This window comes from Lepidochelys kempii, chromosome 17 (assembly GCF_965140285.1).
Source record: "Lepidochelys kempii isolate rLepKem1 chromosome 17, rLepKem1.hap1, whole genome shotgun sequence".
Lineage (NCBI taxonomy): Eukaryota > Metazoa > Chordata > Testudines > Cheloniidae > Lepidochelys > Lepidochelys kempii.
The window spans coordinates 5,582,208-5,605,806 of record NC_136396.1 but is presented as its reverse complement, the minus strand read 5'-3'; the positions used below and the strand labels follow the sequence as shown (position 1 = coordinate 5,605,806).

At 41.9% G+C, this 23,599-nt stretch overlaps 1 protein-coding gene across 3 annotated transcripts; it reads right to left on the bottom strand.

Annotated features, from left to right (window-relative positions):
• Positions 1–8,057: 8,057 nt before the first annotated feature.
• On the bottom strand, positions 8,058–12,597 carry LOC140899538 (uncharacterized). 3 transcript variants are annotated; one of them, XM_073315224.1, is made up of 4 exons: positions 12,508–12,597; positions 9,701–9,772; positions 9,190–9,604; positions 8,058–8,599 (listed from the first exon to the last, which is right to left on the bottom strand). In XM_073315224.1, the coding sequence occupies exons 1-4, from the start codon at positions 12,514–12,516 to the stop codon at positions 8,325–8,327; spliced, it is 771 nt and encodes a 256-aa protein (XP_073171325.1). In that variant the 5' UTR covers positions 12,517–12,597; the 3' UTR covers positions 8,058–8,324. The 3 variants fall into 3 exon arrangements, with proteins under 3 accessions (XP_073171325.1, XP_073171324.1, XP_073171326.1); XM_073315223.1 differs by having other exon boundaries at positions 9,190–9,772; XM_073315225.1 differs by lacking the exon at positions 9,701–9,772 and having other exon boundaries at positions 12,508–12,595.
• Positions 12,598–23,599: the final 11,002 nt, after the last annotated feature.

The window sequence follows — 23,599 nt, the reverse complement described above, 5'->3', positions numbered from 1 at the left end:
CCAGTTACCAGCTGTTGCCAGAAGGGGTACTTCTACATGCAGAGCCAGAGGCAGGTGCCAAGGCTGCTTCAGAGCTAAGCAAGCAGCTACAGATTGACTCCATGGCCTGATTTCCTCCTCATGCCCCAGTGTCTGTAGGTCTCCAATGCTTCACCTTCAGCCACTTGAACTCAGAGCAAAGAAAAGCATTTACCCCACAGGCAAAGGTTCTCATTCATTTCAGGGGGAGATCTGACTGAGCAAGGTCTGATTTGGCCCACAGTTTGTTACCTAGAAGTTGCTGTGGGTTGTTCCATTTACACCTGCTCTTGTTTCATATTAGAACATCAAGTGACTACAACATGGGAGGAGTTGAATTATAAAAATTCATTTGAATGAAAAGTAACATTGTGATTACAGAGATCTAGGCAGGCAGAAACTGAAAGTGTCCTGGAGCCAGTCAATTAGTAGTCAAATGTCACTAAACTGCTTCTGCGTTTTTTGGATATTCCAAGAGGTGGGAGTTAATACAAACTTCAGAGAGGAACCGCTCTCCTACTTGTATTTCAAGATGATGTTAAGGTGGTATTATTCTCAACAGTTTGAAGAACATTTGGGCTAATTTCATGTCAGAGAATCAGGGATTACTTTGAATATATTAATAATCCAAGAATTAGATGGCTGCAGTTACTAACAACACCACAATATTTTTCAACAGAGGAAAACAATAAATACTTACGTTATTCTTTCAAACTTGTCACCTTTTGTATCTGCTTTTAGAAGTTTATCAGTCCAGATAAACTGTTGAAGTGTCTTTGGAAGTAATTTTCCACTTAGTCTTTCACACACAGTTAACATACTATTATAATCTAATGAGATTATGGCACAGATTGAGTCTCCCAGTATATCACTTGCTGAGCAATTTAGAATAGGTGAGGGTATGTCAGGACCAATATGCATCTTGTCTGTAACAAATATAAATAGTAAATGACTAATGAATTATAGCTACCTTTTCCACTCTTTCAAAAAGTTACCAATGGCAGTATCACCAAAAAATAAAATGGAAAGGAATATCTAAAATAGAACTGTTTGTTTAAGAAATCAAATATTTGAACTTCATTTGCTTCAAAGCAGAGAGTACTGGAGAACTATAGATATAAAATTCACAATAAGAACAGTTACTTACCTGTACAATAACTAAAAGGAGTACTTGTGGCACCTTAGAGACTAACAAATTTATTTGAGCATAAGCTTTCGTGAGCTACAGCTCACTTCATCGGATGCACTGAGTGGAAAATACAGTGGGGAGATTTATATACATAGAGAACATGAAACAATGGGTGTTATCATACATACTGTAATGAGAGTGATCACTTAAGATGAGCTATTACCAGCAGGAGAGCGGGGGGCGGGGGCGGGGACTTTTGTAGTGATAATCAAGGTGGGCCATTTCCAGCAGTTGACAAGCACGTCTGAGGAACAGTTGGGGGTGGTGTTTATGTGACCATCGCTTATTAGCACCATAGTGTCCAGGAAGTGGATCTCTTGTGTGGACTTGTCCAGGCTGAGGTTGATAGTGGGATGGAAATTGTTGAAATCATGGTGGAATTCCTCAAGGGCTTCTTTTCCATGGGTCCAGATGATGAAGATGTCATTCACTTCCTGGACACTATGGTGCTAATAAGCGATGGTCACATAAACACCACCCTATACCAGAAACCTACTGACCGCTATTCCTACCTACATGCCTCCAGCTTTCACCCTGACCACACCACACAATCCATTGTCTACAGCCAAGCTCTACGATACAACTGCATTTGCTCCAACCCCTCACACAGAGACAAACACCTACAAGATCTCTATCAAGCATTCTTACAACTACAATACCCACCTGCTGAAGTGAAGAAACAGATTGACAGAGCCAGAAGAGTACCCAGAAGTCACCTACTACAGGACAGGCCCAACAAAGAAAATAACAGAACGCCACTGACCATCACCTTCAGACCCCAACTAAAACCTCTCCAACGCATCATCAAGGATCTACAACCTATCCTGAAGGACGACTCATCACTCTCACAGATCTTGGGAGACAGGCCAGTCCTTGCTTACAGACAGCCCCCCAACCTGAAGCAAATACTCACCAGCAACCACACACCACACAACAGAACCACTAACCCAGGAACCTATCCTTGCAACAAAGTCTGTTGCCAACTGTGTTCACTATCTATTCAGGGGACACCATCAGAGGGCCTAATCACATCAGCCACACTATCAGAGGCTCGTTCACCTGCACATCTACCAATGTGATATATGCCATCATGTGCCAGCAATGCCCTTCTGCCATGTACATTGGTCAAATTGGACAGTCCCTACATAAAAGAATACATGGACACAAATCAGACGTCAAGAATTATAACATTCAAAAACCAGTTGGAGAACACTTCAGTCTCTTTGGTCACTCGATTACAGACCTAAAAGTGGCAATTCTTCAACAAAAAAACTTCAAAAACAGACTCCAACGAGAGACTGCTGAATTGGAATTAATTTGCAAACTGGATACAATTAACTTAGGCTTGAATAGAGACTGGGAGTGGATGGGTCATTACACAAAGTAAAACTATTTCCCCATGTTTATTCCCCCCCGCCCCACTGTTCCTCAGATGTTCTTGTCAACTGCTGGAAATGGCCCACCATGATTATCACTACAAAAGTTCCTCCCCTTCCCCCACCACTCTCCTGCTGGTAATAGCTCACCTTAAGTGATCACTCTCATTACAGTGTGTATGGTAACACCCGTTGTTTCATGTTCTCTATGTATATAAATCTCCCCACTGTATTTTCCCCTGAATGCATCCGATGAAGTGAGCTGTAGCTCACGAAAGCTTATGCTCAAATAAATTTGTTAGTCTCTAAGGTGCCACAAGTCCTCCTTTTCTTTTTGCGAATACAGACTAACATGGCTACTACTCTGAAACCTGTACAACAACTGTTGTCCTTCGAGATGCATTGGCCACACATGCATTCCACTTCACGTGTGTGTGCCCAGCGCACTTGTGCCAAATCCTTCTGGTCAGCAATACCCCATTGGGATGGCACATGCACTCTGAGGGTCCTCGTACCTCCAACTGAGGGAGGAAAGTCCTCTCAGTTCCTGTGCACCAGAATCTTTGCGACATTAGACTCCGAAGTAGTGGGGAAAGAGGATGACTCATGGAATATATATGTGCACAATAAATCTTGAAGAACCACAGTTACTGTACAGGGAAGGAATGGGTTCTTCTTTTTGGAGTACCTGTGCACATATATTTATTCCATTTCAGGTGATTACCCAGAAGAATTCCTTAGGTGATGGGAATTTGGACTGTTCTCGCAGATCACCTCAGCAGGAAATCCCAGGAAAATCACAAGTGGTCACTGAAAACAGCATAGTGAGTCTAATAGTCCAGAAATGGGGATATTCCAGTGTCACCCTCTTCACAACCAGACAAAACTGAAAATGTCACTGTTTTTGTTTCAGGGCCAGTCAGAGTCCAGGTTCTGTCACAGATACATTGTGGTCAGTACTAAAAATAAACTCACATTATGAGATGCACAGTACATAATGACCACCCAGAGAGAGAAGCATCTACTAGTCCCTGCTTGAACAGAACCTGCATATCTGCAGAGAACATTCTGCACCCCAGGAAGGTAACAGGCTTTGAGGGTATTGCACCCTCAAATGCAGAAGTGCCAAACTTGTACCATCTCCAGGCATGGAGGACTGGACCTTGCTCCACCCTGTTTGTTGAGGTACAACATTGTAGCTGTGTTGTCCATCATCACCAAGATCAGAAGAGTTCCGTGTAGCTCAAAAGTTTGTCTCTTCTACCAACAGAAGTTGGTCCAATAAAAAGTATTGCCTCACCCCCTTGTCTCCATCACTAGTATCATCAGGCACTTGATGGAGGTGAGAAAAGCTTTGCATGCTCAGTGTATGCCCCTTAAATCCAAGAAGTTTATATGGAGGGATGATTCTTTGATGAACCATATAGCTGGAAGAAGAGGAGTGTAAAGTACTCTCCAGCAAACATTCTGCAGACTCATCTACCAGTACATGAACTTGAGACCTAGAACTTGAGCAAGTAAATGAATCAGGATGTCCAGAGGGTACTTGTTTGGTCAATCCACACATCTCCATCAGCTCTGCATACATTGTAAGTGAAGTCTAGCATGCTGAGTCACGTACGTTCAGGATGCCACATGCCCTAACTGTCTCAGACAAGATTTCTATTGTCCTTGCATGAACTTGCAGACTGGTACACAAGTTTAGCATGGACTAGAACCCTTCCTAATGCAGGTAGGCTGTGGCAGTTGTAGAATCAATGACATCCCCAATTAACTTGACCATCGTGCTTGGGTCTAAATCTCTTCCAGACATGCACCCATTGACGTTGGCGGAACTGCGGTTATCACCAAGAGAATAGTCTGTTGCAGCAAGACTCCGGTACCAATACGTAGAGTAGCTTCCTGGCTGCCTTATATTCCTGGGGAGTCAACTATACTGACAGCATCAATGCCACAGTTACTGGTATACCTCATGCAATGAAATCAATGGCACTGGTGTCACGGCCACCAGCATTGGAGTCACTGACCATACATTAGGTACCCATACCAATGGTACCAATGTGGTTGGCACCAGAGTTAACAGTACCAGAGTTACATACATCAGCTATATGGTACCAGGGGCACTCTGGAGCTCTCAATTTTAGCTCAGTACCAGACAGCTTATATGAATTTTAGCAGCTGAAGTGTGGCAACTGGAGTCCCTGTGTATGCTCAAGGAGCCCTTCTTGGTTCTCAATGTAGTCTTAATCTCCAGAGAGCTGGCAATTTGGGCCAGATGTCCCCTGGTGTGGAAAATTATGTCTCTTTTCTCTGGAGGTTTTCAGGGGTTTTCTTCCTCTGTGAGTAGATGGAGCAGCCAGAGCACTTCTGGTAGAGGAGTACTAAGCTTGCTCAGTTCCAGAATGGCCTGGACTGGAGACAGGACAAATGAATTTTTCCATGAGGTATGTCCTTGGACATGCCTCCTGAGGTTTTGCATCCCCTTAGTAAAGGACTGGCAGATACATTTGCCCCTTATATGTCTTGCACCTAGACAAATGAGACATCTAGTATGCTCTTTGTTAATGGCCACAACTGCCTCACAAGAAGGGCAATTTTTAAAACATGGGGACTTTTATGCATAGCTGTTCCAGTACTGGGGTACCTCCACAGGAGTAAAAACAGATACAAGTAGTCCTATCAGGGAGAAAACAAAACAAAAAACCACACACACATATACACACACACACACACACACACACACTCTCTCTCTCTTTCACTCCAAAGGAAACACTAATAAGCTAATCTATCCACAGTAAGGGTATGTCTACACTACGGAATTAGGTCGAATTTATAGAAGTCAGTTTTTTAGAAATCGGTTTTATATATTCGAGTGTGTGTGTCCCCACAGAAAATGCTCTAAGTGCATTAACTCGGCGGAGTGCTTCCACAGTACCGAGGCAAGCGTCGACTTCTGGAGCGTTGCACTGTGGGTAGCTATCCCACAGTTCCCGCAATCTCCACTGCCCATTGGAATTCTGGGTTGAGATCCCAATGCCTGATGGGGCTAAAACATTGTCGCGGGTGGTTCTGGGTACATATCGTCAGGCCCCCGTTTCCTCCCTTCCTCCGTGAAAGCAAGGGCAGACAATCATTTCGCGCCTTTTTTCCTGAGTTACCTGTGCAGACGCCATACCACGGCAAGCATGGAGCCCGCTCAGGTAACCGTCACCATATGTCTCCTGGGTGCTGGCAGACGTGGTACTGCATTGCTACACAGCAGCATCAACCCCTTGCCTTGTGGCAGCAGACGGTACAGTACGACTGGTAGCCGTCATCGTCATGTCCGAGATGCTCCTGGCCACGTCGGCCAGGAGCGCCTGGGCAGACATGGGCGCAGGGACTAAATTTGGAGTGACTTGACCAGGTCATTCTCTTTAGTCCTGCAGTCAGTCCTACTGAACCGTCTTACGGTGAGCAGGCAGGCGATACGGATTGCTAGCAGTCCTATTGCATCATCTTCTGCCGGGCAGTCATGAGATGTGGATGGCATGCAGTCCTTCTGCACCGTCTGCTGCCAGCCAAAGATGTAAAAGATAGATGGAGTGGATCAAAACAAGAAATAGACCAGATTTGTTTTGTACTCATTTGCTTCCCGCACCCCATCTAGGGGACTCATTCCTCTAGGTCACACTGCAGTCACTCATAGAGAAGGTGCAGCGAGGTAAATCTAGCCATGTATCAATCAAAGGCCAGACTAACCTCCTTGTTCCAGTAAGAACAATAACTTAGGTGCACCATTTCTTATTGGAACCCTCCGTGAAGTCCTGCCTGAAATACTCCTTGATGTAAAGACACCCCCTTTGTTGATTTTAGCTCCCTGAAGCCAACCCTGTAAGCCATGTCGTCAGTCGCCCCTCCCTCCGTCAGAGCAATGGCAGACAATCGTTCCATGCCTTTTTTCTGTGCGGACGCCATACCAAGGCAAGCATGGAGGCTGCTCAGCTCACTTTGGCAATTAGGAGCACATTAAACACCACACGCATTATCCAGCAGTATATGCAGCACCAGAACCTGGCAGAGCGATACCGGGCAAGGAGGCGACGTCAGCGCGGTCACGTGAGTGATCAGGACATGGACACAGATTTCTCTGAAAGCATGGGCCCTGCCAATGCATGCATCATGGTGCTAATGGGGCAGGTTCATGCTGTGGAACACCTATTCTGGGCTCGGGAAACAAGCACAGACTGGTGGGACCGCATAGTGTTGCGGGTCTGGGACGATTCCCAGTGTCTGCGAAACTTTCACATGCATAAGGGCACTTTCATGGAACTTTGTGATTTGCTTTCCCCTTCCCTGAAGCGCATGAATACCAAGAGGAGAGCAGCCCTCACAGCTGAGAAGCGAGTGGCGATAGCCCTGTGGAAGCTTGCAACGCCAGATAGCTACCGGTCAGTTGGGAATCAATTTGGAGTGGGCAAATCTACTGTTGGGGCTGCTGTGATGCAAGTAGCCCACGCAATCAAAGATCTGCTGATATCAAGGGTAGTGACCCTGGGAAATGTGCAGGTCATAGTGGATGGCTTTGCTGCAATGGGATTCCCTAACTGTGGTGGGGCCATAGACGGAACACATATCCCTATCTTGGCACCGGAGCACCAAGCCGGCGAGTACATAAACCGCAAGGGGTACTTTTCAATAGTGCTGCAAGCTCTGGTGGATCACAAGGGACGTTTCACCAACATCAACGTGGGATGGCCGGGAAAGGTACATGACGCTCGCATCTTCAGGAACTCTGGTCTGTTTCAAAAGCTGCAGGAAGGGACTTTATTCCCAGACCAGAAAATAACTGTTGGGGACGTTGAAATGCCTATATGTATCCTTGGGGACCCAGCCTACCCCTTAATGCCATGGCTCATGAAGCCATACACAGGCAGCCTGGACAGTAGTCAGGACTGAGCAAGTGCAGAATGGTGGTAGAATGTGCATTTGGATGTTTAAAGGCGCGCTGGCGCAGTTTACTGACTCGCTTAGACCTCAGCAAAACCAATATTCCCACTGTTATTACTGCTTGCTGTGTGCTCCACAATATCTGTGAGAGTAAGGGGGAGACGTTTATGGCGGGGTGGGAGGTTGAGGCAAATCGCCTGGCTGCCAGTTACGCGCAGCCAGACACCAGGGCGGTTAGAAGAGTACAGGAGGGTGTGGTACACCTCAGAGAAGCTTTGAAAACCAGTTTCATGACTGGCCAGGCTACGGTGTGAAAATTCTCTTTGTTTCTCCTTGATGAAACCCCCCGCCCCTTGGTTCACTCTACTTCCCTGTAAGCTAACCACCCTCCCCTCCTCCCTTTAATCATTGCTTGCAGAGGCAATAAAGTCATTGTTGCTTCACATTCATGCATTCTTTATTCATTCATCACACAAATAGGGGGACGACTACCAAGGTAGCCCAGGAGGGGTGGTGGAGGAGGGAAGGAAAATGCCACACAGCACTTTAAAAGTTTACAACTTTAAAATTTATTGAATGCCAGCCTCCTTTTTTTTGGGCAATCCTCTGTGGTGGAGTGGCTGGTTGGCCGGTGCCCCCCCCCGCTACCGCGTTCTTGGGCGTCTGGGTGTGGAGGCTATGGAACTTGGGGAGGACGGTGGTTGGTTACACAGGGGCTGTAGTGGCAGTCTGTGCTCCAGCTGCCTTTGCTGCAGCTCAATCATACACTGGAGCATACTGGTTTGGTCCGCCAGCAGCCTCAGCATTGAATCCTAACTCCTCTCATCACAATGCCGCCACATTTGAGCTTCAGCCCTGTCTTCAGCCCGCCACTTACTCTCTTCAGCTCGCCACCTCTCCTCCCGGTCATTTTGTGCTTTCCTGCACTCTGACATTATTTGCCTCCATGCATTCGTCTGTGCTCTGTCAGTGTGGGAGGACAGCATGAGCTCAGAGAACATTTCATCACGAGCGCGTTTTTTTTTCTTTCTAATCTCCACTAGCCTCTGGGAAGGAGAAGATCCTGTGATCATTGAAACACATGCAGCTGGTGGAGAAAAAAAAAAAAGGGACAGCAGTATTTAAAAAGACACATTTTATAAAACAGTCTTTACAGTCTTTCAGGGTAAACCTTGCTGTTAACATTACATACATAGCACATGTGCTTTCATTACAAGGTCGCATTTTGCCTCCCCCCACCGCGTGGCTACCCCTCAACCCTCCCGCCTCCCCGTGTCTAACAGCGGGGAACATTTCTGTTCAGCCGCAGGCAAACAGCTCAGCAGGAACGGGCTCCTCTGAATGTCCCCTTGAGAAAAGCACCCTATTTCAACCAGGAGACCATGAATGATATCTCACTCTCCTGAGGATAACACAGAGAGATAAAGAACGGATGTTGTTTGAACGCCAGCAAACATACACTGCAATGCTTTGTTGTACAATGATTCCTGAGTACGTGTTACTGGCCTGGAGTGGTAAAGTGTCCTACCATGAAGGACGCAATAAGGCTGCCCTCCCCAGAAACCTTTTGCAAAGGCTTTGGGAGTACATCCAGGAGAGCCACGAATGCCAGGGCAAATTAATCATTAAACATGCTTGCTTTTAAACCATGTATAGTATTTTAAAAGGTACACTCACCAGAGGTCCCTTCTCCGCCTGCCGGGTCCAGGAGGCAGCCTTGGGTGGGTTTGGGAGGTACTGGCTCCAGGTCCAGGGTGAGAAACAGTTCCTGGCTGTCGGGAAAACCAGTTTCTCCGCTTGCTTGCTGTGAGCTATCTACAATCTCATCATCATCATCATCATCATCTTCTTCGTCCCCCAAACCTGCTTCCATGTTGCCTCCATCTCCATTGAAGGAGTCAAACAACATGGCTGGGGTAATGGTGGCTGAACCCCCTAAAATGGCATGCAGCTCATCATAGAAGCGGCATGTTTGGGGCGCTGACCCGGAGCTGCCGTTCGCCCCTCTGGTTTTCTGGTAGGCTTGCCTCAGCTCCTTAAGTTTCACGTGACACTGCTTCGGATCCCTGTTATGGCCTCTGTCCTTCATGCCCTGGGAGATTTTGACAAAGGTTTTGGCATTTCGAAAACTGGAACGGAGTTCTGATAGCACGGATTCCTCTCCCCATACAGCGATCAGATCCCGTACCTCCCGTTCAGTCCATGCTGGAGCTCTTTTGCGATTCTGGGACTCCATCATGGTCACCTGCAGCTTGCCACGCTGGCCAAACAGGAAATGAGATTCAAAAGTTCGCAGTTCTTTTCCTGTCTACCTGGCCAGTGCATCTGAGTTGAGAGTGCTGTCCAGAGCGGTCACAATGGAGCACTCTGGGATAGCTCCCGGAGGCCAATATCGTCGAATTGTGTCCACAGTACCCCAAATTTGACCCGGCAAGGCCGATTTAAGCGCTAATGTCAAGTATGGAAATCGATTTTAAGAGCCCTTTAAGTCGAAATAAAGGGCTTCATCGCATGGACAGGTGCAAGTTTACATTGATTTAACGCTGCTAAATTCAACCTAAAGTCCTAGTGTAGACCAGGGCTAAGACTAAGCTAACAACTCTAGGACTATTTAAAAGAAAAGGGTGCTCACCAGCACTAGAAAGACAGTGAGCGTGAGGCATCACTGAGAGCCACAGGCAGTGAGAAAGAGAAGTCAGGCAGCTCCGTCCCTTATGACCTTGGTTAGAGGTATGAGGACTCTCAGAGCACATGTGCCGCCCTAATGGGAACTCCTATCTACAAGTCTCCGGCTCTAGTGGGAAAGCACATACCTGAGCTATATATATATATATGCACTAGCACTTGGAGAAAAAACACTGCTATGAGTTAGGTGAAAAGTATTCTTTTGCAAAATGCCACACATTCTGCAGTAAATTGATCTATTTTAAAACTCACGTGGGTAGTTACACTAGCTGATCTTTTGCCCAATTATTTTAAACCTGAATGAATAAATAATGACACTCTACATGAGCTTGAAAACCTCTATTAGCTCTCATGTCTGTGTGAAGGAGCACTTTTGTGTATCTGAAGTGGAGGTCCTTTAATGTTTTAATAAAGGAGAAAAATCACACTCTTCAAAAATGGTTTGGCACTCTTGACTGTCAGGGAAAGCACAAGCAAAGCAGTTACTCTTTGTTAACAAATTATCTCTGAATTACTGGCACTGGTACTTTCAGAAGTTCTTAACCTATAATATGCAGGTTTGTTTTTCAACATGGTTATAGTAGTTGTAGCATTTAAATAATGTTAACACTTTCTGTAAACTCTGGTATTTAAAAAAAAAAAAAGAGAGAGAGAGGCTTGAACCTAAACCCTGGATCAGAATTCGGAAGGCTTCAGAATTGAAACTTGGATTCAGGTGTGGATATCACACATACTCCTATCTTTATAATATGCTGAACCACAAAGTGGATCCAAACATCTTGATAGTTTGGAAGCTCCAGATATGAATACTTTCTTTTCTACTTGGACCAATCTCTAAGTGTGATGTTATCTGATTAGAATATGACCTTGCAAATCATTGTTGCTACCACTGTTCTATAGTTGCAATGAATCTTATACAAAGTGTGTCAAGTATGGTGCCAATAGAAAGGGTTAAGTGGCTCGCAGGCTAAATGACCCAGAGTCAACCTTTAGAGACATGTTAGAAAAATATGTGAATGGTAATTAGGGTCATTCCATGTTAGATAGGCTAGAACTTTGAAATGCAAACCTGTATTGTTAGAGGACTGGACATAATACTAACTGTATGTGTTTACTTATATTTTGTTAGATGTCAGCCATGAAAATAGACAGCTCCTGTCTATCACTATAGCAATTGATTCAGAGATCAACAGGGAATATTAACATTTAGATGAATGTTGGATGAAATAGTGTCATTGTCTATATGTCTCTTTAAAGTTTGTAATAAACTGCTTAATGGATAAATTACCTTATGTTAATCCCTGTAGCTAGTTACTAGTGATGCTTAGGAAATATGTCTACTTCAAAGTCTCCCTGATTGCCTATTGTACGCCTAAGGACTCTGAGCTGCCAAAAGAATGCCTGGAACTGTATAAAAACCCTTGGGTCCTGATCCTTTTTTATCTCAGATCTGCTTGATGCTTCAGGCAGGGGAAGCTTAAATCATAAGGCTGAGATCTCCAGTCCCACCTGGATTACCCTGAATATGGACATTGGACTATAACCTATGGACTAATTCTGAAAGAACTCTTTGCAACTACAAAGTTTACCATCTCTACTATGAAGCTGATCTTGAAACTATACTCCTGTCTGTATGTATATTGAGCTTTTAACCACTACTCTCTCTCTTTTCTAATAAATTTTAGTTTAGTTAATAAGAATTGGCTATAAGAATGTATTTGGGTAAGATCTGAAATATTCCTTAATCTGGGAGGTAACGTGTCCAATCCTTTGGGATTGGTAGAACTTTTGTATTTGACTTGGGTGTCTGGGTGAAGGCCTGAAGCTGGGTTCCTTAAAAGGAAACTGTGTTGTAGGCTTCTGGGTAACTACTAAGGTATTACAGAAGCTGTTTTGTGCTTGCTTGGTAAGCCTAAGTATTGGAATATCCACCAGCTTTGGGTTTGTTTGCCCCATTCTTTGCAGTTGATCCTAAGTGAGTGACTACAGCATGGCTCCCTGGGACCCTAATCACACTAAGTAAAATGCATCAAATTAAATAAATTTGCTTTTCCACTCATGTAATGATGATGTGGATTTATTGTGGAAGATAGGGACCTGGGAATTGAGAGGGCTGAGTCAGAACTCCTTAAATCAGGCTTTGTGGGTATTGCTGGGGCCTGTTTTGCTCCCCAACCACAGTACAGTTATGGTAGCCTTAACTCTAATTTAATTATGTTTTTTTCTATGTGGATATTTCTGATTTATTTTTTAAATGTCAGGTACACTTAAGAGAGCATTATTAAGGGTTGAATCAATGTATTCCTTTACCTTTTTCATTTAATTGGAAAACAGATCCTCTGTGTATGGCTAGATTGAGGTCTTTGCTTTCAACAGAATTTGTCCTTTTTTTAGCTACTGATGTCGAATTAGAATTCCACTCTGATGGAAGTAGATCCTTATATGAATCTTCTGCCTATAAATGCAAAATTTAAAATAAATGGTGTTCTAGTCACAAACAATTTACAATTTTGGATATCTACCACCAGATCTTTAATTTAGATGTTAAAGTTGATTCAAAATAACCTATGAGAGGGTATATAAATTACCTGGATTTTTATTTGCTGAATAATATTTAAAAAAACAAGTTAAAGATTTTTTCTTAGCAAAAAACTGTAACTGGAGAAAGAATAAGCTACCTTTTTCCATGCTTCATGTGTAGCCAATAACAATTCCATCTCTGTTGCTACTGTGTTGTAGGTATCATTAAGAAAATGCACCATTTCGGGAGCCAGTCTGTCAGTTATTATCTAGTGTACAGAAAACAAAATGTAATTTATTTTAAAAGTAATTTACAAATGCAAGGCTTGAGTCCTCCATATCTTGCACACCCAAAACACACAATTAAACAAATACAGGGTCGGACTCAAAGGACCTGATTCTCCACTGCCTTGCGCCCTGTGTGCAATCTTACACCTATGCAAAGCAAATGCAGGTTGGGTACAAAATACTACCATTGGTGTAAGTGAGTGGAGAATTCTGGTTGGTTATGTCATAATCCCACTTTACACTCTTTTCACATTGCAGATGAATACACACAGTTTGGGGGCAAAAAATCAGGTCCAAAAGACTTAAAAGCAAAATTAAAACTGCATTTTCCAACCTTAAGGTATCTAAGAATGACTCCTAAGATGGAGTCAGAGACTGGAATTCCAATTAAGTGCAATTAATATTTATTAAGCACTTTTAAAAGTGAATATTTTCAAGAGACCGAAGTCAAGTCATTATTTATTATTATTATTGAAGGGAATCAATTTTTAATTTTAACTTCACAAAAAATTCTTGTTTAATTCAGCCACTTACATGAACACTAGTCATTTTTACATGCAAACCAATTTATTGAAGAGCATACATCGAATAAGGAATCCTGTGGCGGTTTCATTTCTAGCTTCAGGTAGGAGATACAGCAGTACTAAAACAGGACATTTTTCAGATTTCCTACGATAAAAAGTTAATTTGAAAACAGCAGAACATTCCTGCGGTAAACCCTAATTACTGCTAAGCTGCAGTTGGTATGATATTGCTATATATACTTCTCTTTCATTTATTTGCATATTTAATTTTCTTCCGAGATATATTTTAGCTGAATTTTTTTGATAAAAAACACAAAATAAACAAAAAAGGACAATAAGCAGCATGGATTCAGTCCTCCAATGAGATCTGCATAGGCTGACCCCTGCATCTGCACAGAATCCTACTGACTTCAGTGGGTCTCCAGACAGGTACAGAGGTCTGCCTGCAGAGAACTCATTGTAGGATCAGAGCCTATGGCAGGAAATAATGGCATACAGTGACTTCTTCAATTTCATACTGAAAGGTGAAAACATATGAATGAAATTGAGGACATTACTGTGGCAGGCATGGAGCTGCTAGGTAATAATCTGAGCATACTGATATATAATAATTGTGTGAATATTATCTGTGGCCTGGTCAGTGAGGTGAAGTTACTGTATAGCTATAATAGCTTATTTAACTTTCCTTATGGATGTACTGGTCTTTCTTAATAGCGGACTGTTGGAAAGACAAGCAGGAAAGGACAACATAGTGGCTCTGTGTAAGCAACCTCCCATCAACTGGGCAACAATTACAAGACAATGGCCTACTTCCAGGCTCCAGCCTAAAGTTATGCATCTGTTCTGCGAAGACTGGGAGTCTAGAGATCAAAAGGGACACGAAATGGTTAAAGGTGACAATTCCTGTGAATGTGTGTTTAAAGCACTGCGTAGCTTTTAAAGACAGAAAACTCCCTGCAGTAGACATAGAGAATTGATTTGTGATTTAATGGAAGGAACTGTCACTCAGAGCCTAGCAGCCTTAGATTCATAGATTCATAGATATTAAGGTCAGAAGGGACCATTATGATCATCTAGTCCGACCTCCTGCACAAAGCAGGCCACAGAATCTCACCCACCCACTCCTGCGAAAAACCTCTCACCTATGTCTGAGCTACTGAAGTCCTCAAATCATGTTTAAAGACTTCAAGGAGCAGAGAATCCTCCAGCAAGTGACCCGTGCCCCATGCTACAGAGGAAGGCGAAAAACCTCCAGGGCCTCTTCTAATCTGCTCTGGAGGAAAATTCCTTGCCGACCCCAAATATAGTGATCAGCTAAACCCTGAGCATATGGACAAGATTCACCAGCTAGATACCTAGAGAAGAATTTTCTGTAGTAACTCAGATCCCGCCCCATCACATACTGGTTCTGACCAGGTTCAAGAGGCACCGTAGGGAAAGAATGGGGTTTTGGTAACAAGGGGCAGCCTGAACTGACTCAGGGTCCCTCATTTGATCCTTGAACTCAGATGAGACTATAACCAGGAGGTCAAAACACTGTTGGAAGAGTCTGAAGGACTGGAAACCTACCAGTGTCTCCACGTGGTAGGCTTAGCATGAGTGTAGAATATACTGGTTTGTATGTTTTTTCATGTAATGCTTTTGTCCTAAATAAATGTACTATACTCTTAAAGCTGGGTGGTCACTCTCATAGCCCCTGGGAGATAGCAGAATGGCAGGAGCCTTGTGGTGCCTATAGGAAGCTTAGGTCTACCAGAATCCCCATCTGGAAGATGGACAGACACATGAGTTACCTAGACGTGAATATTGTCTGTTTTATTGTTTTACGGTCTTTTTCTTTGAAATGCTTTTTTAAAAAAAATAAAAACTTTCCTTTAAGAAGGCTGTCTGGTCACTGAGTACCACTGTCATAGCTCCTAGCAGAAAAATAACTGCAGGAACTGAAACTAAGTCAGACCTGGTCTGAGAGTGGGAGAATTAGGTGATTCCTTCCCAAGGTACATGATGAGATGTGAGAGGGGATGAACTCAGAAATCAGGAGGGAGTCAGAAGCACAGTTAGCCTGGTAACTGTGATAGTTATGTGAGAGACATTTGTAGTAACAAATTAAACCACAGGCCAAATTCATCCATGGTATTAACTCCCCCAACTTCAGTGGAATGACATCAGGGATAAATTTGACCCATTCAGCCCACATCCTTCCATTTGGCAAATCTGTGTTTGGTGCAAGATTGAAGGAGGGGTAAAGACAGCTTGCTTTCAGGTGGCATTTTATCTGAAAAGATGGAGATAATGATACGTACTGCCTTTGTCAAATGCTTTGAGATCGATTGAAAAAAAGCACAATGAAAAGTATGGTATCAGATATAGGTATTATTCATCATTAGAATCCCTAGATCCTGGGCCAGCCAAGGACTGGGCCATTCCTCAGCATAAATTAGAGCTGACAAAAGACCGCTCTCGTTCACATCCAGCAACCTACTGTCCCAAAAAGCCATGCTGGCACCCAGGAATCAATGGAGTAGAGGGACACACTGGCGATGCCCCTTTCCTATAGAATGAATCATTCATTGAAAGACAGCAAGATGTGTAAGCATAAGAGATGCTACAGTCCTCCAAGGATTTTCAAGTGTAGGAGAATCCTTAGGAGGCCAGATCTGCTTGCTTTACAGCTGCTTTGCTCAACCAAAATGACGCAAAAGCAGCTAGAGAAGGAACCAGAACCTGACCCATTATTTCTGTGGTGCAATCACATTCTTGTTTATTCATAAATAGAGTAGGTGGCTGGATTTGAGTCTCTAAAATCTTTTGTTTAATACTTTTGTAGACAAAGATTTAGCTGTAACAGTAAGATTTGCAGATAGTGGCAGTTGTTTTTATTGCCCAAGCTTGTTTCCACATATATATGGCATAGACAGTATATCTTAACTCACCAAGTCTGAACTGACAGCTAATGCGTTCCGCAGCTTTTAAGCACTGTTGCTTCACCCAAATCCTTGTATCTTCTTCCAACTTCTTCTGATCTCTCTCACTCATGTTTGTGGAAGACTAGGTACAGAACGTTTGGGTTATCACAAGAACATAACATCTTGTATAAACAGTTCTTGCCATTTTTTGCTGCCAGGGCCACGACTGTTGATTATCACGTTAGGGAAGGAAGTTTTAGTAGAGAAAATTTGCCCATGAGCAGTGCCTTATGTCAGCCACTGAGAGGAAGGACTGGTGCCACTGAATATAGAGGCAAGCCTTCTTTCCCAAGAATGTCTTAGTCCTCAGTAAAATTATTTTGAGTCAAACTTACTTCTAAATATCTTTATCCTGGAGAAAAGTTTACTTGAAGGAATCTCTTATTTTTCAGAAAGAATACCCAGAGTCATACTTACTACTTCTTCATGTACCAGTCTTACTCGGCCTTACTCTCAAATGTTAAACTCCAAGGTTGGATATATCCACCAACAGAAAAAGATGCAGGAGGTGAAGAGCAATACAAGAAACTCTTAATTCATGGAGTTCCTGAAGCATTATTCCAGCTTGTGGTTTGTAGAGCCATGGAGGGGAGAACCCTTGAACGAGATGGATGTTCTGAGATCTGTCAAAAAGTTTCATGGATCCCAGGGCAATCACACAGAGATCTGACCCTTCCATTACTCCCTACATCCTCTCTTCCTTTGGTAGCATGGCACATGAAGAAGTCATACTGCCATCACCTCCTTGCCTATCTTTGTCCTCTAACCCCCAGTTAAAGAAGGGTAAATGGCAAGTTGCTGCTGACAGAAGCAATGGATCTGAAATACCTCTATAAAATATTTCTTGCAAAAACAAATGCAGTGGACTTCAAAATAGTAATGAACTTCTTCCTTAGAGATAACAAATGCCTAATTTGAAAAACAAGTGATGAAGTACTTAACTTTGAAAACTAATACATTGTTTTGTGATTTTTTTAAAGGGATGTTCAAAAGTGTAGTGAGGTCTTCTATTTTGGTTCTTATTTAAAAAAAAAAAACACCTTGGTAAGTAAGGCACAAAGCAGTTAAAAGTTCTGCCTTCCTACTTTGTGTGTTCGATTATTTAAGTTAGATATTTAAGACAGGGAGAGTAACTTTTCCCTAAAGAAAATCTGTAGTAACTTTCTCACAAAGACAATGATATTGGGAGTGCTCCTGTCCCAAGATATTCTTACTGGGGAACAATAAATTCCCACAGTAGCAAGTCCTGTTAGCAGGTTACTCTTATTAAGAGAAATAACCATTTCCTAGGGTAAAGATACCACAGACTAAGCTTGGTTCAGGCTACTCTTAATGTGGAGCAAGAAATTCCCAGGTTTAAAAACACTCTACTGCTTTGGCAACAAAAGATTCTAGTAGCCAGACAATCAATGCTTAAGAAGATTTTAAAGATATGGAACAAAATCCTGAGCTCCTTGCTCAGTTCATAGGCAAAATTTCCATTGAAGTTAATGACATTTTTGCCTAAGTAAGATCCTCAGGATTTTGTCCAGAACTGTATACTCAACAGGACAGCAGCCCCACTACCATCCTCCCTACATTCAGTCATCACCTTCCATAATGAAGAACTGGATACTCCCATCCTCCTTGTCACGCACAAATGCTTCCAAACCTGTCAAGTCTGCTACCACATGAATTCCGTTCTAAGAAGAGTCTGCTCAAAGGGCTAGATCCTACAATCCTAACTCAGACAAAATTCCCATAATGTCAATGAAAGTTTTGCTAAGTTAGGACTACAGAATCTATCCTTATAGGAGTTTGATATCTCACTGAATCTGGATTTGAACCATAGCTCCAATGGAGAAAACCCTCATATATACACTCATTATCTTGTTTTCTTTTCAAGTTTCCTGAGAGGAGAAAAAAATACTGAAAGCCTGTTAGATACAAGGTAAAAGATATATAACATTTTAATCTTATTTCAGATCGATTAACTACACTGAAAAATTTAGAAGTACAATTTTATAACTGAGAACAAAATAATCCACTTTACTTTTATGACAACAAGAGATTTGTACATGTTCACGTTATGTTGCTGTAGGCTCAAAGCTCCCATAACTCACTTACTAGTAGACTAGGTTGATTAGGACACTCACTAAAATATTTTTTTAACAAAATGCTGGCCAAGGAGACAGAAAATCATTTGTCATGGTTTAGGATTTCTTAGTTGGTGTTCATGTCATCAGCAAGAGCAGCTCCAAGTTTGTCTAAAACCTAAAGGAGAAATAAATTAGTAATAAAATACTAAGTTTGCAGTGTTGTTGTAGCTGTGTTGGTCCCCAGATATTAAAGAGACTAGGTGCGTAACGTTTTTTATTGGATCAACTTTTGTAGGTCAATAGCTTGCCTCTTTAACCAACAAAAGTTGGTCCAATAAAAAAATGTTACTCACCTACCTTGACTCAGTAAGTATTTTAAACATACTGTAGTTCCAGAAATTCTTCAAACTTTAATTCAGGCTAACTATTGACTTTTAATGCACCCTGCACTGTAGTATCTGGACATCATCTGAAGTTCTTTAAGGAGCAATCTTTCATCTTAATGTGGCTGATCCAGAGGTTGCATCTTATTTCAACATGCTGCCATGCAGAACTATCCCACTCTCCTTACAATGTGTATGATAATCACCCATTTTTTCATGGTCTGTGTGTATATAAATCTCCTCACTGTATTTTCCACTTTATGCATCCGATGAAGTGAGCTGTAGCTCACGAAAGCTTATGCTCAAATAAATTGGTTAGTCTCTAAGGTGCCACAAGTACTCCTTTTCTTTTTGCGAATACAGACTAACACGGCTGCTACTCTGAAACCTATCCCAGTCTTGGTTCCCAAGCTCATCTTTCTGCTGTTGGGCTAGAACGATCTGGGACAGCAGCATGCTCATTCCCTGAGGCAATGCAAGCAACTTACATTGTTCCTTAGCAGAATCCTCTGTGTGACACATGGAGCAGTACAGACAATCACCAAAGGCAGATGATTCCAGCCCTCCTTAGTGGCATGGAAAGTCATTGCAATAAGAGAACTTTGAAAGAGAGACGGGAAAGGAAAATAAATGCGGGACTCACTTATTGAGTAAGGTATTGCAACATTGTGCCCTATGCTGTAAATAAAATTGATAGTACTCAGATTATTTGACTTCCCTATTTGTGGATTCAAAACTAAACAATGTATCAATGCATTTTGCTTGTAGGTGTATTTTCTTTTACATATCAGGTTAAATTGGTGGGCAGGAATCTATATTGATTCTGCTTTATAACTCAAAGCAAATAAAGATTTCAAGATGGTTACTGCCAACGATTCTTAGAGACTATGAAAAAAAGGGGGAAGGGGAAGAATATAAGAACTGAACAAAACTTTGAACCAGATAAACACTATGAAGGGAAGGAATGCTTTAGGGTTTACCTACAAGTAAGGAAATTTTATTAAGCAAAGAAAAGTTAAAGCTAAATATCAGAAAACCCATAAGAAAGCAAAATATTCTGACAATTTTTTATTAAATTATATTTCAGAATTAGATACTAAGTATAATGGGGCAAACTCAGACCTGGTGAAGGTATGAATTTGGTCTGATGTTTATTGCTAGCATTCTGTTCAAATATGTCCATCTGGCCAGTATTTATAACATGCTTTGTCCATGAGATGAGTGAAATTAAAGTTACAGAACGCAAACAGTCTGGAAGATTGTAATCTTCCCCTTGCCTCATATGTGTTGAGAGTTTCTTTAGCTGTTTTTGTGCAAACACACTGCCTTTAGAGAATTTGTTGTGGTAAATCTAATGTGAACAGTTGAGTAACATTCTGATGCATGACTTTTGTCCTAACTTTCAAGGAGAATAATAAAATTCTTGACAAGCTAACTGAAATAGTCATTAGAATATTTGCCTACTTCCATATTTAAAAACAACAGTTGTTGTTTTAATACCCCCCACACTAAGGAAAAAAATGTCCATATAAGCAAGCAATAGGAACAAGGACAGATCAAAAATTGCAAAGATGACATCCACATGCATTTAAATCATTATTAATAGATGCATATTTTGCAAACAAACATTTTACCTTATGCCATGGTTTTCCTGGTAATAATGTCTCTTGTAGGCTAGAATTTAACCAAGATACATCCAAAGTTTGATGGTTTCCACATAATCTTATCCTCGCATGTCCAGATGTTCCTCCAACTTTATCCATTTTATGGGATACTTTCATCAGACACAGATTTCCTTATGTGCTCTTGTCAGCTTTATGTAGAACTTCTTAATTATATGATGCTGAAAAACCTCAGTCAGGGAAAATCATTAATGTATATGTTACAATCTAGCTAGAAGTATTATTTAAGAAAGTTATTCCTTCTCCGTGATGACATTTTTTCAATCCATCATTCCAGCAGCCATTTAAAACTTTTTGTTCTGAACTAAATTAAATATTTAAATTGTAACAGAAATTACAGAGCAGCTGAGTGCACAGTGCTCAATCCATATGGAATTCCCACTAGAAGTCCTGTGTATGGAGCACCTACAAGATCAGACCAATAAAGACACAAGAGTTCCTGTAGTATCACCAACTTACATTAGCACCTATGTACAATTTTATAAATCATTTACTCTTTTGTCCAAGTTCATGTTGAAGCAAATCCCCATTAAACTTCAACAGGAGCTGGCCCATAGCTTCTAGAAGACTTCTCAGGATTTTGGATAATTTTTCCCCCCCACAATCCATACCACACAAGACCCTATACAAAGTCCACACTGAAGGACATGATTTTCACAAGTATTGACCAGCCAAAACTCAATGGGATCTGTGGGTGCTCAGCACCATTTAAAATCAAGCCCTAGGTGCTTAAATGGGGCATAGTATACTAAAAGACACTTTCATTCAGGTAAGAATGTTGTATAGATCATATCACCAAGTAATTAGATTAATGACAGATGAATCCGTTAATATTGGTGTATACTTGGAGGTTGTAAAGTGTTTATATACATAAAAGTATCATTAGTACAGTGAGTGCAATTTAAAATTCAGCATTTACTGTTCTGCAGTACCATATATATTATTTTCAATTACCACAAGAAGATGTAAATGCTGAAGTTTTTAAAACAGCACCCACTCTATTATTTTTATGACTCAGGCCCTGATCCTACAAAGATTAATACATGTGCTTAACTTTACACGCTGTTTATCTCATTGAAGTCAATAGGACAATTCACTGTTTAAAGTTATGTATGAGTCAGAATGACTGGGGCCTTAATTAAGAGAAATGAGAGAGGAGCTACTGAATTAGGGTTCTGTCTTTAATTTGTACTGAAATAATTAATTTAAGAGTTTTTATAACTTTTGTATAAAAAAGTTCCCTTGGGTTGAAAACTGAGAGAAATATTCTCAGATCCAAAAGCATTTTCTCTGTAATAGATTTGCATATAAAACCAATATATTACTTTTCTATTATGTTGCACTTTTACAACTGAGAAACGTTTATTTTTAAAATAGGGACTTGGAATTCAGGATTGATGTGTATTGATCACTGTAGGCCCCAATCCTTCAGGGATGCACCACATGGACAAAGTGGTGTGCCCACACAGGTAACTTTGCAAGATGCAAGCCTTAATTTCTACTTTTATTGTCAAAGTGAGAAACAGTATTGCGCCCAGCTTACCAAGCGATCCAGATCGCTCAGCATCAGGGTGATCTGTCCTCTTTATTATTTACCATTCCCCCAATTTTTGTGTCATCTGCATTCTTTATCAGTGATAATTTTATGCTTTCTTCCAGGTCATTAATAAAAATGTTAAATAACATAGGGCCAAAAACCAGTCCCTAAGGGACCCCACTAGAAACACAGCCATACTATGATGATTCCCCATTTACAAATATATGTTGAGACCTATCAGTTAGCCAACTTTTAATCCATTTAATGCGTGACATGTTAATTTTATATCTTTCTATTTTTTAATCAAATTATCACTAGGTACCAACTCAAATGCCTTTATCTCTCTCTTTCAGATACTTCTGTGGCCTCCACTACCATAGTATCTAAGCATCTTACAATCTTTAATGTTTTTATCCTCACAACACCCCTGTGAGACAGGGAAGTACTTTTATCACTCATTTTACAGATGGGGAACTGAGGCACAGAAAGAGAGACTAAGAGTTAGTCTTTACACATGAAAATAAATCTGTAATAAGATAGGATGTGAATTTAAAGCCGATTTCTGATTAACTCCACGTGCAGATGTTTTTATTTTGAAATAAGAACATCCACACATGGAGTTAATCAGGAAGAGCAATTCCAGAATAACTCCCTGTGTACACAAGCACTAAGTGACCTGCCCAAGACCATATAGGGAGTCTGTGGCAGAGCTGGCAATTGAACCTAAATCTGCTGAGTCCCAGGCTAGCACCCTAACCACTGGACCATCCTTCAAAGATCCAAATCACAAAAATCTGAACCCCATCACCACAGTAAAAATCCCAATAAATATTTAAACCTTTACAGAGCTTCAAATGAGAGTTTAACCTTATTAATAATAATAAAAAATCATAATACTTTGCACATATAGTGCTCTGACTCAAAGCACCGGACAAACATTAATTTACCCCTGTCTGTGGGTATTGCCACATTTTACAGAGAAAACTGAAGCATGTCGGGGTTAAGTGACTTGCCCCAATTCAGGTCAGTGGCAGAGCCTGGATGAGAAATCATGACTCCTGCTTCTCAGCTGTGCTCTTAGCCCACACCTCACTCCCGCTCCCCAGGTAATTTTAGTCATAACTCCCCATCTTCACTCCTACCATCCACCCCCTCACCGGCGGCCTGCCACTGCCACGTTCGCCCTCATATGGCACCTACCAGCGCCATCAGAAGCCATTCCCCAGCACCTTCAACTCACTAGCACCTGCAGACAGCACCCTCCAAATCCCTGCTCCTCCCTCTCTGCCCTCAGGCGGCCCAATCCCTGACCCCCACCCACTCTTCCTCACGCCTCTCCTCTTCCTCCCACCCTGACTGCCGCCGCTCCAACCACTCACGCCCCAGCTCCTCTCCTTCCTCCCCCCGACCCTTCCCACCCCGGC

Bases quoted from the DNA above. Each gene is read 5' to 3' on its own strand.
- LOC140899538 (XM_073315223.1), bottom strand. The intron at 8,600-9,189 runs GTGAGTGTACCT...TTTCTCCACCAG, and splicing joins AGGCGGAGAAGGGACCTCTG to CTGCATGTGTTTCAATGATC.